This window comes from Triplophysa rosa, linkage group LG10, assembly GCF_024868665.1.
Source record: "Triplophysa rosa linkage group LG10, Trosa_1v2, whole genome shotgun sequence".
Taxonomy (NCBI): Eukaryota; Metazoa; Chordata; class Actinopteri; order Cypriniformes; family Nemacheilidae; genus Triplophysa; species Triplophysa rosa.
In genome coordinates, this window is record NC_079899.1 from 22,907,671 (window position 1) to 22,925,112 (window position 17,442).

Sequence of the window (17,442 nt, forward strand, 5' to 3'; positions counted from 1 at the left end):
AAGTACTTTGTTGTTATCCAGTCTCTGTGTCTTTTACAACACGCTTACCTGAAACTCAGTGCGAGAAACCCGCTGCGCATCCTAAACGCCTCGTAAGAGTCATGCCCACATTCCCCACCGCCACATGCCCCCGGGAGCTTGTTGTTTGCCAATCTATCCCGAGCCGGAGGGGGCCGACACAACAACAGATCTTTTTTAACACGCTCTCCACCCTCATTCACACACGGCCTGTCTGACTGACCGGAAACTCCAGGATGAAACTGCCGAAGCCAACAGGTCTAATTAGGCGAGAAGGTGTGGCACTGTGATTGATTGACATATCAATTGCATCGGCGAGCGCTGAGGTGAACTGTGGCGGAAAAACACAGACACCTTACGACACCAGAAGCTCAGAGACGGGGCCAAAACAATTACTAAAATACAGATGCTGGGACAAAGATGGCAGAAGCAATTATGAATGACCCCATCAAGACCCCCCCTAATCCCTCTTTCTCGGCTGTGACGAGACAATTAGTGAATAACGCAACCTTCCACCCCCCTCACACACACACACACACACATATAAGTAAAGCGCAGCGTTACTAGGACACAATAGAGTCCATTGTGAGAGCTGGCAGTGTGTGGCAGCGCTGCCCGTAAGGCGTTTGGCTGCGCTTGTGGAAAGCACGCATGCGCGAAGACTGTCCAAGCATGGGGACAAAAGAGGGCAGAGCTGGCCCGCCGCTTCCATCAGCTCGGTTGCCTTTGGAAAAGCCAGTGTCGGAAGGAGCAAGGCTATGACCCAAAGCTCTTCCACTCACTCCACTATCACGCCCTGCCATATGCTGACCCCAGCAGCCCGGCACTTATCGCTGCCAATCAGCAGCCAGCGGGCCTGCCCCCACTGTCACGCCAGAGCTGGCGAGCTCTCGCGCACACACCACTGGACTGGCACGTCCAATAGGGAAGCCGCTTAGCACCCCCCTACCTCTAGCGCTGCGTCCCCAGCCTTACAATCGACCACCGACAGATGGAAGATGGCCGCGACTTTGAGTTACATTTTTTTTACTCTCCCGTAGACTCCAAGCCAATAATCTACCCCCCCAGATGGATCAAGTAATGTTGGTTTCTATCGGAGTGTGGGGACTAGATCTACGTTCAAGATGCCGTACAAGGCAGCCACCAGCTGTGTCGATGGGGGCGCGAGAGGTCAGCTAGCTCTAATCGAACTGGACCGTTTAAAACAAACCACATCACATATGGCAGGCCAGCTCGGCACGCACACACAGGCAGAACATTTTATCACTCAGGTCCAACATGGTGCCCTCGGAGACTGAGGCTGGTTGGAAGGCCTCGAGCTCGAGCTCTTTTTCACACCCGGCCCTTGGATTACTCTTTTGCTATCTGTGCTTTAACCCTGTTATTCTGCTCGCCCAGCATTCAGAACGCTGACCCGCGCCAGCTACCTGCTATCTCTGCAGTTTTTTCTTCCATCCAACAGACATTAAGACCAAAGAGGCCCTTTCTCTCCATTCCAGGTCCTAATTTCACAGTCATGCCGAATGAGGGATCAGGGTGCAGGGAGGCAGATGGACGCTGCCCCGGGCCAAGAGAAGGAACTGGAACTTAGAGTTGGGCAAGAGAGACTGCGACAAGAGAGACCGCGTGTTGGTGTATAGAGCAAGAAACTGAAAAATACAAGTAAATGAGATGATGTTGAATTTTCACAGTGTGCATTTACAAAAGCTGATGCACACCTGATGTTCCCGTTTTTATACAAAAGGTGTTTTCAGGGCAAAAATGAAAAGGATGTTCTCTTGATGTGGCATGACAAAGATAAACCGTGGACTCGGTACAAAAGAATAAACGCTGGTTAACCTAGATCACTTACTTCCAACGGGACAGCATGTGCTCGTGTGTCAGTCGAACGCTACACGTTAGCTGTCAGTTCATCATCTGAACATTTTAAAATGATGATCTCTCACATTCATCTATGCCAAATCTAAATGTCTCTGTTTTGCTAAGCTAAAGGTGGTGAAATAAGACTCGGCAGGTAAAGCACAACAGGCAGAAGGAAATGAGCTCGACTGTAAACTCCTTGGCTACGTGGAGTCCTTGTAAACTACTGTATTATCTTTCTCTGAAAGAAAGAAAGCTATATCTCGTGCTCTCCAGTTACACAAATTTACACAAACACACCAGCTGATAAAATGCAGAGAAAGTTCGGGGACTAGTGGATCTCACTTCCAAAAATAATATGTTACAGTAAAACAATCCCAGTCACAGCTGTCATATCTCATTTATGTTCGCGTAAATTCAAACTTGACATATCAATGTGCCAGATATGATGTCAACAATGTTAATTCCACATTAAAAAACACTTGTAAAGTTTGACTACGCCTCAAAAAAATGTTTTTCTTGCTTAGTATTTTTGTCTTGACATTGGTTTCTAGAACAAATGTTCAACAATTCTTAAGTCAAGACACATTTACTTGACAAGCAAAATTACATTTTAGGTGTTGTTTTTCTAAAAAAAGAACGATCAAAATTAAGTTTATTCTTAAAACAGGAAAAAATATCTGCCAAGTGGGGTAAAAAAAAGTACGATTATTGATTTAAGTTGAAGCTTGAATTAAGTTTATTTTTTAATTAAGTCAGTTTATGCTTAAAACAAATACTTAATTTTAAATTATTTTTTTAGAACATTTTCAAGACTAAACAAACACTTTAAAGTGATAGTTCACCCAAAAATAAAAAAACTCTCATCATTTACTCACCTTTTTGTCATTTCAAACCTGTATGACTTCCTTTCTTCTGCAGAACACAAAAGAAGATATTTTGAAAAATGTTGTTAACTGGACCCCATTCACTTGCATTGGTTTTGTGATCATACAATAGAAGTGAATGGGGTCCAGTGCCGTTCGGTTACCGACTTTCTTCAAAATATCTTCTTTTGTGTTATGCGGAGGAAAGAAATTCATACAGGTTTGAAATGACAAGAGGGTGTGTAAATGACGACAGAATTTTCATTTTTGGGTGAACTGTCCCTTTAAGTCATTTGGTTCTGAAGTTGATTTAACAACTACCAGTGCTGGAAAAGAAAAAGAAATTCATTTTTCGCAGTGTATGAGTTGATTGTGATTTCTTTTTTTTGACTTGTGATTTCTTTTGACTTGTGATTTCTTTTTTATTTCCAAGGATGAAAAAAGGTCAAATGGATTTGGAATGAAATAAAGAGAGCACATTCTGACAAAATTAATTTTGGAGTCTCATAAGTTCTGCGGCTTGCGTGGTTCGAACACTCACCCTTCCAGTTACCGGTTCTATACTTCGACAACCACATCAACTATGAGGATTTAAAGGTAACATCACTTCCCGCAAAGACTGCATGTGGCGGCACCATCAACAGGTAAGCAGGAGACAGAGTTACTTCTTTCCACGCGTCCCCGGGGTCCTCCGTGTCTCACAGCCCACGTCTGACACACAGATCTTCTAATCACTGCTAGCCTCCCATCTATCCTCCAAAGTCATCAATTACTCGCACAGAACACAAAGAAATAGTGTGCGCGAAAAAAATAGAGGGAGGGATAGTTTCAAAATAAAGGGAATCGGATTGAAAGAAAAACAGAGAGAGAGAGAGAGAGAAAAGGTTTGGAGAGACATCCGTCGATAATGACAGATTACTGTAATTCAGGCTGTCAGGAGCATCGACCTGTGCGGCTCACGCCAATCAATAGCTCAGTCCACTATCGAGCTCCGCGCAGGCACACAGATGGGCGAGATTGCTGCGAGCGAGAGACTCAAGCTGAGCCAAACAATCTCTCTGGCTCGGAAGACATGGCAGATGAGAATCGCTTTCCCCCCTTTTCTCTCACTCATTTTGCCCCTCCTTTCTGCCTTCGCTTTGTTTTCTAGAAGTGGCGTCTCTTTGATGAGAACAGAGCGCTTTCAAAGAAAGGTTAAAGGTTCACGGCTGGACTTGAACTTGTAAATGTTTAGAAACTGAACATCACCAAAATAATGCAATGGCTGTATTTACTCACTAATCGAAGTGAACGCGATTTAGATTCAGCATTCCAGTGAGGACCAGAGCGGTTGCTAGGACATCGCATTGGCGTTCAGGTAGGTTGCTTACCAGCCATCACGAAGTCTCTTTTATTCTGATTCCTAAATATGTATCTGGTCTTTCTCTCAAAGCAAGCATGCGTATTTTTGATCACGAAAAAAGGTCAGAAATCACAATCCGATATCTTGGAGAAAAAAAATAGCAAACCTCTTCTCAATAAGCCACGCAAAAACTAAAGAAGCCAAGTGAAAAAGTGTTAACTACAGTTCAAGTAAACAGGAAAACGCAAGCATTTAACTTTTTTAAGGTCATGAAAAAACTATAAATAGATTTTATACATTTTATTGCACGCAACATCATACCCTGCTCTCTACTGCAATAATGACTGAAGAAAAGCCAGAACAATAAGATTTTGCACCACGACTGAGGTGTGAGTGAGAAAGAAACCGTGTCAAATTGTCAAGAGAAGCATTTTAAAAGCAAATGGCTGCACATCAGGGCACTGAAGGGTGATCTGAATGATTCCAGCACCTGCCTGCCTGGATGGACAGAGCGCTCTACATGTGCACGGCTGAGAAATAAGACATCAATAATTATCGAGCGGCTCTACCTGCTCCCGCTCTGAGCCGGAGCCCAACCTGACCGCTCGCCAGCCAATCTGTACAAACATGAGCCAGCTCTGCGCATCAGAGAGAGAGAAAATAAAGCCAATTGTTGCTGATTAATGACTTAATGCTGGCAGAAACAATGACAATAGGCACTTGTATACTTGCCTATACAGTCTACACGGACATTTGTTAAGAGTATGTCTGATTAAAAAGGATACAAATTTTGGTAGAGAGGAATCAAGGATTTCAGAGCTCTGCTGGCGTTGATGGCCGTGGCTCGCACGACTGTGGGTAAGATCTTGCCATCCACTATAGCTCCATCAAACAGCGGGCCGAAGAACGGCACCTGTGGACAGTGAGATTGACATGATGAAATTGACAATCAGAATTAAGACCTAATGTGCATGACAAGCTTTTAAAATATCACTAAATTCAATTATTTTTGTTAAACAGAATGAAGGATTCTGGATCTTATAAACGATGTATTTTGGCCTGTCTGTAAAAGCCTGACATCACACAGAAAGGATCCAGTGAATAGCACTCGTGCACTGAAATGGGCCCTAAATGGACTTTCATAAAAGCCAGGCCTCTTCTTCCTTTATCTTTTCATCATTCTACATTTCCTCAGACTGCATGAAAGACTCGTCTCGTCTCGGATGCAGCTCCACGCCGGAATTTGATTCTGAGAATCTCATTCATTCAATTATGTCTGACATAACTGAGCAAGAAAAAGAAGCTGCTTGTGTCCAAAGACAGATACTTCTCCACTGTCTCCTGTACTGAGCATTGAGCTGATTTACAGAAAAACAACGGGCTGAAACACAAACAAACAGCTCTGCTTCACTTTACAAGACAACCTCCCCTCTTTAATGACCAATGAAATCAATTTCCCAGGGTATGCGCTATTTTATTTACTTTTTTTGTAGTTTTATTAACATTTTAAATAATATTTTCGTTTAAAATTTTTACTTTAATGTTAATTTTTGTTTTATTTTTAGCAACTGCGTTATGTGTATTTTCTTATATCGCTATTTAGGTTAGCGATATATTAGATATTTAGATATTAGCGATATATCTTTATATCGCTAATTTTATTTCCAGTTAACATTTTCGATTAACAGGAATGTTCAAAACAGTGAATGGGGGGGGAGGGGGGTGGGGGTCGCACCATAAACCTTATGAGTTTATGATTATTAATTCCATGATGCAACATTTACTCCATTCCTTGTTGAAAAAAGTTAAATTGACATTCAATAACTTATGCCGTTAAACAAATCATGCATCTCAATAGGAAGAGCGGCGTGTTATCAGCGCAAAGGTCATGAGGGAACACACATACCCATAAAAAACATACATTCATATATAAACATATATTCATACACAGAGACTACGAAGTTACAATTGACGGCTTTGTTCGAGGTCATTCTCACCTCAGGCTTCTTGATGATCTGGATGCTGTACATGTGGTTCTTCATGGGGTAGATGATGATCAGCACATCTCCAAATTCAGTGGGAATGATGCCCCTCCGGTAGTCCCGTGAGTGCTCGGACCACACGATGTGCACTTCATCGTTGCCCAGATGCCGTAACTAAACAAAGAATTAAGGGAAATAAGTGAAACATATGCAACAAGAACAGACAAGATGTTCAATCTGCAATGACAATAATGCCCCGTTCAGACTGCCAGCAACAAAGCGACATGATTCCATTCATTTCAATGCAGAGATGGTGACTTCAGGCAACTTCAGGATTGACAGTTTGTACAATCTGTAGGTGACAGTAGGTAAAAGTACACAAGGTTTGTGAGCGTCATTGAAATTCAGTGCAAGTCGTACTCTCTGACATCACGTTCCCTGTAACAGGCGAAACTTCAAACCGATGTGAATTCAATCACGACTGCAGTTTGTCTGAGCTGAGGTCCAGCTTTTCTACTACGGTAATATTAACCTTGCACCGACAGTCGTGAGCGGGCCGGCTCGGTCCCGCTGTCCTTCTCTCATCTATCTTCCCCAGATCACTCCATCTTCATGGGACTCGCTCAATCACTGCCGCCATCACGGACGCAGCGACCCGTCATCTCCAGAGCGAAACCTACGACCTTTATGCGGCCAATGACAACCTCCATCCTTTCACGACGGAAAAATTTGTTTCTTTAACCTTCAAGTGCTGCTTCGCAGCTTGAATTATCAAAAGACTCTTAAAACACAAAACCTAAACCGCTGTGGTCTTGTGTAGCCAATGTGTAAATCATTGATCAAAGATTCATGTCTGGGGTAATCAGAGATCAATTATATTACAATAACATGCTGAAAACATAAAATAAACATAAAAAACGTATGGCCTTACAGAAGTTATGCAGAGACAGCCAATCAGATCAAGAAAACAAACCTGTGTATGCGGTTTAGCACCGCAGGCCGCGCTGACACGCTTTAGTGTCTAGTTAACATGGTTTAGAGCAGCTATCGGAAGATCATGCTCTGGATAGCCTCTCCTGCAGCCCTTTGAAATCTAATTTGCCTCCGAGGAGTCATAATAGGCGATGCAGCGCAGAGACGGACCCAATTTAATTAGGGCGGAATATAGGCGCGTGTGGTGTGGACGTCCCCCGAGCTCCTCTGTGGGGCAGAAACGGCAGTCCAACACCCCGCGCCGGGCCAGACCGGCCCCCACACGTCACCTTGCGCTCAAATTACAGCCATGAATTACATCCAGCCCTCAGTTGCCATTTGGTTCGAGGGTGTGTGTCTGTGTGACAAAACGATTGGAGTTTTATTGGACGATAAGGTGGTCTGGACCGAGAGATTTTCTTTCATCTCGGCCATCTTTGTTTAAATCATGTAACATCATTCTGAGAAATGCCACACTCGGTTGGCAGGAGGTGGCAGGGTTACGGCACAATTTCTGTTCCCCTTCTGAGAAAAATGATAGATCTGCATTAGATCGCATTTAATAAAGCATCAGATGTTTTACCAGTCGCCACAAAGGAAATAACAGCATATTCTTTGAAACGCATGCAGAAGAGAAATGTGATCTAATGGGTGTAGGGGCCATCATGGTTTCAACAGGCCATTTTCAAAAAACACATTTTGTAGCCTTTTAGTTTTTATTTGATTTTTCATTAAGTGACCTTACAAATTGATTAAAATGTTATTATTATTTGTTTGGTAAACCGTAAAGATTTTTTTCCGCCAAAACTAGTCTTGACTTTTCCCCCATTTTCTCTTATTCTTTAAAATCATAAAAGGCTACTGTACCTTCAAGACATCTATTGATCCTAAAAGTAGTTACAACATAGTTACAAAAGCAATTAAAATTCAACCTGTAATAGTCTACACTAAACAAAACAACTAGTAGGATTTACTTATTTTTTTGTTAATTTTAGGGCTGTCAAAATTAACGCGTTAATAACACGTTAACGCAAATTCCTTTTAACGGCACTAATTTTATTAACGTGCGATTAACGCAGCGCGCATTTTCTGTTTGACCCTTGGCCTTGCCCTTAGTTTGAGAAAGTAAACGATGCAGCAGCAAACAGAAATGGAGAAATAAATAGGTCTTCTGAACGTAAAATTCATATATAAAACTATGTCTGAAGGTTCTGTCGACAAGACTAAAGTGATCTGCATTTATTGTCGATGTGAATTAAGCTATCACCGCAGCACGTCGAGTTTAAAATATCACTTGATGGCGAAGCATACAACTGACGCAGAGAGCTCTCCTCCTCGCGGCACACCACACTAGATTGTTTTCAGCAGAGACGGATGGACAACTCCACAAGCAACAGACTCACCACATCGATAGCTAAATGGGTGGCTACAGCATGTATATGGTGGAGGACGAGGGTCTACTTGAAATTATTCGCATTGCATCTAACGATTACACATATGAACTACCTTCGAGAGCCACTGTTACAAGCAAGATTCACGACTCTTACGAAGAGGAGAAAGCGAAAGTCGAGGAGGCGATAAGACAGACAAACACGGTTGCGCTCACCAGAGATTACTGGACTTCCCTCAGTAACCATAGCTACCTGGGGGTCACGGCTCATTATTTTGACACACACTGGAAACTACGGTCGTACGCTTTGACCGTTATGAAGACAGACGAGAGGCACTATGCTGACGTTTGCGCTGAGCACTTTCTGCAGGTAGCCAGACAGTGGAATATTGAATTCAAAATTAGCCCACTGACCACCGATAAGTGCACGCAACATGATTGCCGCGGCCAGGCAGCTTCCGTTCGAACATATGCCTTGCATTGCACACAGCCTCCACCGAGCTATCACAGTTGCGAAAATGTAAGCATGCTTGTGTAAGTAAATAGCTCAGTGCAAAGAAAGAAGTAATGGGAACCTGTGTTTTTCCTGTTTTTTTTTCATGTGTTTAATAGACATGTACAAGTTCTTTGAAAAACATCTATGACCTTTGAAACATGTCTTGTCTTCATGCTCTATGTTGAGTATGGTTTCACTAATAATAAACAATATACATTTGCATAAAGCATCAATATTTGTCCATGCCCATGTTAATTAGAGTATTAAAAACTTGAAAAGTATTCATTTAAGGTACATTTATAACAGATAAAAATGTGCGATTAAATTGCGATTAATCCCGAGTTAACTCATTACAATCATGCGATTAATCGCGATTAAATTTTTTAATCGATTGACAGCCCTAGTTAATTTGCATAATTTTAGCACACATTTTTTAAATTAAGTTTACTATCATTTTTAAGTAAATAAAAAAAAAATGTGCAAATGAACAAAAAAAGGAAATCCAACTAGTGTTTTTTTCAGTGTACAGCGTTGTTCACAGGATTCTACAAATAAGCTCATATGTATACATATTTATAGGTAGCTTTGCATTGTGAACATGAAATCGTTCACATTTGTCGCCCTTTCTTGTGATAAAATAGTAAAAAAAAACATTTGGTCACATCATCACTGCCGTCAAATGATCATCTCATTCCACACCTCACACTCCAAAGATCATCAAACAACACAAATCATCTATTCATCCTTCTTCAAAAAAACAATCACAATCCTCCACAACTATCCCACAAGCCCCTATACCTGCTCGGCCTCATAAAAACCAAAGTCACAATAAGCTGTAGGCGAGACCATTTCTGAAGGTGGTAATCTAATTAGGGCCCCCTCTATCACCCCAATAAACGGCCCTTCTAGTAGGGTCCACTGTACCCACCCCCTTCCCAGTGTCACCCACCGCAATATCACTTTTCTATCAGCGTTCATTAATAAGTCTTTGGAGCGCATTAGCACCTTATCGCCTCCTCTCTGCCCCAGAAGACGTATGAGTGAGGATGTGAGGGGACAGCTCTAATGACAATCGATTGGTCATTCGGCATGGGTCGGCCGCTCCGCAAACAGCCCTGTATCACAGCCTTCCAGCCAAGCTCATAAGAGCTAATGCGGCACATTATTAGATTTGTGCTGCCCATGTGAGTAGAAAAAAATACCCATGCAGACAGAGAAAAACTAAAGAACAGTGGCTGTGTTCCAAAACTTACGCTGTCTACAAGCACACTTGTCAACTTGACTCGCAACTGGTTACATATGGCACAATATTTTACTATACATTAAAATAGTACATTTTCAATATATTTAATACTAGACTAATGCTTGTCGCAATGCATTATGGGATTGCTTTCTGCATGAAAGACACATGCAGTGCTGCCTTAAAATTTGTATAAAAGAAGAAATTTTATAAGGCAGCACAATTTCCATTTTTTTGCACCTACATGGACAGCTACATAGACAAGGTTTTGCGACAGAGCCGATGTTTCTCTGTGAGGTCACCATGACTGGAGGGACGAAAAATGAGATAGGAAAAGGTGCAACATCCCTTTTAAATAAAAGAGAGATGGAGATAAAAGCCAGCGGGAGAGGCAGAATAAAGTACTGCTGTTAGGAGTCATTACTTTTTCTTTTTCTCTGCTCTGATAGCAGAAAAGGACCTTTACTCTCCATGGGGAACCCAGAAACACAAAAGTGCAGCTCTCGGCAGGTATAAGTGTCCCACCCAGCAGATTAGCCTGGGTTAGATTTAATGATGAGGTGTGAATGGTCGGGTCAGTGAGGTTCTGTACCTCACTTCACCTAAAGAACAGGAGGAACGCTACAGGACAGCTCGAGACAAAAGAGAGGAGAACAACACTGTCTACAATCGAAACGGTCTTCCAGAGGGAAAGTTTAACTCTTTAGTGGAACGGCTTTGGGTATATTTTTTGTGGCTTTGACAACAATCTGCTTACCTTTTAGAGTCAGGGAGAGGATGAAAAATAGTCATTATTATATTGGTAACCTTATAAAAGCATCATATAAAATGCAATCTCACCTTTTTAGTGAGCGAGTCGTCTGAATCTGGAGGCATGCGCGTGGACACATGGAACATCACCTCTACCGTAGAGGTGGCAAAGTACGGCATGGTCAATCCCGTACTTTTGTTACGCTGAAGGCCGCCCATGAATCCACAGTGACTAGTAAGGTTGACCTAAAAATAAAAAAAACGTTTACGAGCGGGTTACAGACATTTATCTGCAGCGGTTTGAGTTACTGATTTAAAATGACAGCAGGCATTCAGCATTGATGGCTAATGCATAAATTTGAAGACGATCACTTACCTCCCAGCCCAGGCCTGACACAAAGTCTTCATACGCCTGACTTCCAGCTGTGTTGGACAATATGGAGTGCTTGTCTTCTTGCCCCTCTGCCACGTAAAACACTGCAATCTTGTGCGTTTCACGACTGGACAAAAACATGATGAGATGCATCATGTACAGATAAAAAGATGAAAAATGTTTGAACAATGTTTTTGGCATTTAAAGGGATAGTGCACCCAAAAATGAAAATTCTGTCATCATTTACTCAACCCTCAAGTCGTTCCAAAACTATATTTAAATCTTTATTCTGTTGAACACGAAGGAAGATATTTTGAAGAATGTTGAAAACTAAACACTATTTACTACCATAGTAGATTTTTTTCTTCACTATGGAAGTCTATAGGGCCCCAGATCTGTTTAGTTACAAACATTCTTCCAAATATCTTTCTTTGTGTTTAGCAGAACGACGAAATTTACACAGGTTTGGAACAACTATGTTAAATGATGACATAATTTTCATTTTTAGGTGAACAGTCCCTTTAACTTGGATCGTAAATATTGTAAATAGGAGTTCTCTAGTTGGATATTGTACATGGACAGCTTCTGAAGTCGCATTTAATTATTTTGATACCTGACCTTCAGAGTTGAGCAGGCCATAAACTTCAAACATGGCATAGGGAAAACAGCTAAATTGCGTTGTTGTTAAAGTCCTATATTTAAGTATATAAATAACAACTTGATGTATTTGCATGTTTTAAAGGGGTCATATGGCGCAAATACGTGTTTTTCTGTGTCTTCGGTGTGTTATAAGTTGCCCATGCATGTATTAGAAACATAAAATTGCAAAAATGAAAGTGTCGGAACAAAAGACGCATTCTATGTAAAAGCGAATGCACACCCAGACCTGCCTGAAATGCCTCGTGTAACCGCACCCCCACAAATCTACGCCAGTTGGTGGTATGATTCGACTAAGACCGCCCAAATGTATACGCAAGTGAGGTGGGCGTACCTGTCAGTACAATTGAGTTGGAACCTTGATATTCCAAATATGGGAAGAGGCGTCACTTTCCGTCACACGCTTGCAGTATTCGACCAATCACTACGCACTGGTTAACTGGCCAATCATAGCACACCTCGCTTTTCAGAGCCATGAGCTTTGTAAAAAATCTGCGCGTTTCAGAGAGGCGGGGCAAAGAGGAGATACAAACATGCACGGTATTTGGAAAATACAGTGTTTTTGAACCTTAAATCTTGTAAATCTAAAACAAACGATAATATTCGTTTTAGCCGTGTCATATGACCCCTTTAAACAGTAAAAACAACAAAGATTTGACTGAAAGTCCAGATTTAGTCTATTTTTTTTTTGAGTGTAGTGAAAGTACAGTATATAGCAGAGCAGATGATGTACAGCTGAAAACAGAAAGGATGCTAATTCTTTATGACAACAAGCCACCTGAACGTGACAAACTTGTAATTACAACTTTAGTAGTGGGAAGTAGGATATTTCTGATGCAGCATAAAGACAAATATATAGGATAAAAACAAACCACTGTCTGGAATCCAGATTCTTCAGCTCTCTCAGTAGTTTTTCGTTCTTCTTCAGCAGGTGAAAACTGTTCCTGGAAACAAAATGTTTAAATATGTGAGCTAACACAGAGTGATGTTCTGGAGTTAACTGATCTTTGATAATCCCTTCTGATTGATTTGCAGCCAACAACAGTGGATACAAACAGGTTCAACCCTATTAGAAAAACAAACCTGAACAGTCCTATATCGGTTAGTCACGTATGGTGAAAAGAGCAAAAAGAGAAAAACTGACAGAGGAGAAAAAGGACAACCCCCCCAAATAAACAAGAGGAACGGACATACAGACACAGCACTTTAGTCTGATCTCTCTTTCATTAAGATCCTGTCTACTTAATTATCCACCCTCTTGTTTTTCTCACATACTCCTGGAAAAGCAGTCAACGTGATGAAAACACACACAAAAAGCAACAGAGGAATACGTCTTACGAAATGATGGATAAACTAGAAACAAAACGAACTCATGATGTTACAAATAAGAATCATCAGATATTACAACATGTTTTGTCCGAGGCTTTTATAGCTTTAGTAACCTTCAGTTACTCTCTCTCTCCCACCCTCCAAGTGGCTGTGCGAGTGATGTGGAAAGCCACACGATGCTCTCTAAAAGGCCTTTTTGTTTTGTTCCCTTTTCTTTGAGCAGAGGTCTCTTTATTAGCTTGTTGCAATGTAATGGTCTTCATTTTCCCCATTGAAAGTGAGCCATTTCACGAGGCGAACGCACGAACGGCATAAAAGGCCGATATTAGACGCGCGCTCACACACACAATGGCCCGGCGGATTGCAATGCCTTAGTCTCTGACCATGGATAAATGATACATGAATGCCTGGAGAGCGACAGCAGGACAATTCCTCATTAAACAGCCCCTATGCATTTTCTCCCGGCTCTCCAACTCATAATAACCCCGCAGCCAACTCGAAAGGTAGCAGCCTTTTATTTTCGCCCCGCGTATCAGGCAAGAATGAAAAGTACCGCGGCTGCTCGGCAGATAACAGACCCCTCAAGAATTAATCCCTCCATAAAAGCTGCGACACACACACACTCCTGGAGTGGTTAAAGAAAAGGTTTTTTTCTGACGGCTCTATGAGGGAATGGCGAAAAACAATTTTCCCTTATTAATCTCATAACACGGAATATGTATATAATTAAAATTAATGCCATTACATTCACTGCGAATAATAACCCCAATTATCGGTCATCTGGAAGTATTTAACTATTGTCCGTAATGCCACAAAATGGATCGGGATTGAAGAGAGAAACGCAGTGAGGGAGACAGTTGGGAGGGGGTTTGGTGGGCATTGAAAGGGCAGAACTGTAGATGAGCTCATCAGAAAGATGTTGACCGTTTTAAGCAGATTATAGCAGATCTGCACCATCAGACAGAGGTTCAGACCAGCAGGATGTTTACACGCATTATCGCACTTTAACAACAGCCGGATTCATGCCAACCAACTCCCAGCAAAAAATTTGGTCATTCTCTAAATCAGAAAACAACGGATGGTTTAATGGAGTGTTGATGAACATTTTTACCTTGGTGGCCAAGTAAAACAGAGCAGTGAATGAACTAAAATGCAGACAGAATTTAATGTCATTTAAAGTTGTAATCTGTAAGTTTTTTTATGATAAAAAGACAAAAAGTCAGGTAGGATTTCATAGGAAATGTCAGCTGTTTTTCCAACGCATGTAAAGATTAATGCGTAAAGTAATCTTTTTTTTCATGTTTCAAACATGGGGCGACAGAGAGGCAAAATTTATGAATTGCAGCTTAAACATAACCACAGCTGTTCATAAAAAAAATCTGTCATTTTTATTCACTTTAATGTTGTTCAAAACCCATATGACTTTCTTTCATCTGTGTAACACAAAAGAAGATATTTTGAGAAATGCCTCAGTGGTTTGTGTCCATACAATGGAAGTCAATGGGGGGGCGATGTTGATTGGTTATCAACGTTCTTCAAAATATCTTCTTCCATGTCTTCCAGAAGAAGGACATGCCGATTTGTAAAGACATGAGGGTACATGATGAAAGCATTTTCATTTTGGGGTGAACTATCCCTTTAACCTATCAGCTCAATATTTAAACTCAATGTTTTGGTTCTCATGGTCATTAAAGTCATCTTACCTCTTTTCCCAGGAGTTCATGCCCAGTATGTTGAGGAGCAGTTTGCAGTAGTAGAAGGCCGACTGGGGTCTCTGAGGGCTTGGCTCTTGCTGCACCGCTGCTCTCATGTTCAGCCCGTTCCCACAATGCAGTGTAAAGTCGCGCTCTTCAGCGCACTGCTTCAAGATGGCATTGATGACATCATTCTCCTGCTTCTCGGACACGCAGTTGGGTGGCGGGGCTGGTATATTGAGCGGTGTGCCGGTGCGCTGCAGGCACTCTGGGCTAGAGTATTCCAAGTACTGCAGCATCTCGTCCAGGACTTCTTCTCCATCCTGCAGGGAGTCCCAGCTTGGGACGACTTCTCTGCACCGCCGTTTCGCCTGTGGGGCCATCAGCTCCAGTGCTGCCTCTTCATCCTCCTCCTCAAGTTCCATCTCCTCCCTGTCCTCATTCTCATTCTCTTCCTCTTCATCCCTCTCCAGGTTCTCCTCATTCTCATGAAACGCTCCATTCTCTGGCTCTTCTTGACTGCCACTCTCTAAACTGCCCTGATCTTTGGCATGTTCTCTACTTTCCCCTGCTGGAGTGGAGGACGTATAAAGGTGCAAAGGTTGACTGGGACTGATGCATTGAGGTGGGCCATACAGTACGGCTGAGTCCCAGGAGTGTTTTCCGGAAATGTCCCTCACGATGACTCGTACACAGGCATTGGTAGTGGTGAGGCCAGCCGACATACCGCCTCCGGGCAGACCACCCTCTGCCCGGATTTGAAGGTAGGACAGCAGTGTGGTTCCATTAAGCACAAAGAACTGCAAGTTGGGTGCATCAAAGAGTTCGGGCGTCAGGTCTGCGCTCTCGCTGTATGGGTTATCCTGGTTCTCACACACCTGGCTTGTCAGAGTGGCCGGACCACCGCTCATGGGATAGTGGCCCAGGTGGTTGACCAGGTGGGATATGACCGTGCGTGCCGCAATTGAGATCAGGCCTTGCTGAATACGACTCCTCACTGCAAACAGAAAGAGAGAGATGTAAGACGGGGGTATGAGCAGGCTCACAAAATCTGTGTACGCAGAAATTAAAAAAAAAAAATTGACAAACATCTACACACCTGGATATGCATTGACATTTTTTGCTAATATTTTTTATGCTTTTAACAACCAGTTGAAGTGTAGCACTCTCGGTTTCTTTTAGCTCCTACAGATACATTTAAATTAGTGCTGTGAAATCGATTAATCGCGATTAATCGATTTCAAAATAAATGTTTGTGTATAAAAATATTTGTAATTTGTAATGTATTGTATGTGTGTGCATTTATAGATGCATATAAATTTACACAACACACACTCAATCACGTTATATAAACATAAACATTTATTTTGAAATTGATTAATCGTGATTAATCGACTTGACCACACTAATTTAAAGTCAATGTGAAAATGCAAAGAAACTACATCCGCTGCTGCTGTATGGTTTGGACCCGGGTATGAGGAGAGAAGGATAAATGACACTGAAATGATGATGAAAAAGTGTTCGAAATAAGTAAGGAAAAATAGTTTAGACACTCTGATCATTAGGGATTTAGTGATAAACTCTGGGATGGTTGGGAAAACTGAGACATTACGATATAGGAAACATGGGGAGAGGTGAAGATGCCTCGATGCTGATCAGTCAATCCCAACGGAGACCTTTCTTCTCCTCATCCAAAACTCTCAAGGAAACCATGCAGAGAGCAGCCCAATACCAACACACCCAACGTGCCAGTGGCCCAGTCCCTTTAATCAACACACGGCACCAATCACATTCAGCTACACTCCCTACCGCCTTAATGAGCCAAAACATTCTTAGCCCTGAGCTCTCGGGGGTGGAGAGATAACAAAGGCGGGATTTTAGTCTGATTAAGTGATATCAGGACCACCTAAGCCACCGAACACCTCGATCCAATAAGAATCCAGCGCCGGGAGTAATTTCAAGAGTAATGGAGGTAGGAAAGTGGTAGACACATATCTCGCTCGGGTTTGTAATGATTAGTTATTTTGTCTTGATGGAGAGACACACAGCTCCGGCAGAACAGGAAACCAGCCCCCTGCTGTCAAATTCAAACCCCTCCTCTAACATGGACACACGCGGTGAAAGCAGCATGACAGTGCAAACAGATTCGGTGATGAAGACGTTTAGTTAGTTCATTCAACCATTGCCTCTACTTCGATTTGTTCTGGAAAGTGTTTCTCTAGTTTAAATTCCATAAGGTGATTACAGTGGTAAAAACGGGGTAAAAAGTGATGTGATAAAGCTAAAATTCATGTTTTTCTGGGTTTTTATCAAAAGATACTATGTGATAAAGATGCCAGTTTTGCCCACTGCTTTGAAATCTTAATGTTCCAAAATGTTGGTCGAAAAATGTGATGGTGATTTTGTGCTACCTTCTGTATTTGTTCAGACCTCAAAAATGACTTCACACTCGAAATAGGACACAGTGTATGAA

The 17,442-nt window shown here is 42.1% G+C and overlaps 1 protein-coding gene across 12 annotated transcripts in view; it reads right to left on the reverse strand.

Moving 5' to 3' along the window:
- ralgapa1 (Ral GTPase activating protein catalytic subunit alpha 1) overlaps nt 1-17,442 on the reverse strand; it is a 57,596-nt gene that overhangs the window by 12,331 nt on the left and 27,823 nt on the right. For all 12 annotated transcript variants that reach the window (XM_057343049.1, XM_057343051.1, XM_057343048.1 and 9 more), the window contains 6 exons: nt 14,979-15,966; nt 12,819-12,890; nt 11,293-11,416; nt 11,007-11,162; nt 6,084-6,242; nt 4,872-4,999 (listed from right to left, as the gene is read on the reverse strand). In XM_057343049.1, the coding sequence (XP_057199032.1) occupies nt 4,872-4,999; nt 6,084-6,242; nt 11,007-11,162; nt 11,293-11,416; nt 12,819-12,890; nt 14,979-15,966 (1,627 nt within the window). The remainder of the gene's footprint in view (nt 1-4,871; nt 5,000-6,083; nt 6,243-11,006; nt 11,163-11,292; nt 11,417-12,818; nt 12,891-14,978; nt 15,967-17,442) is intronic.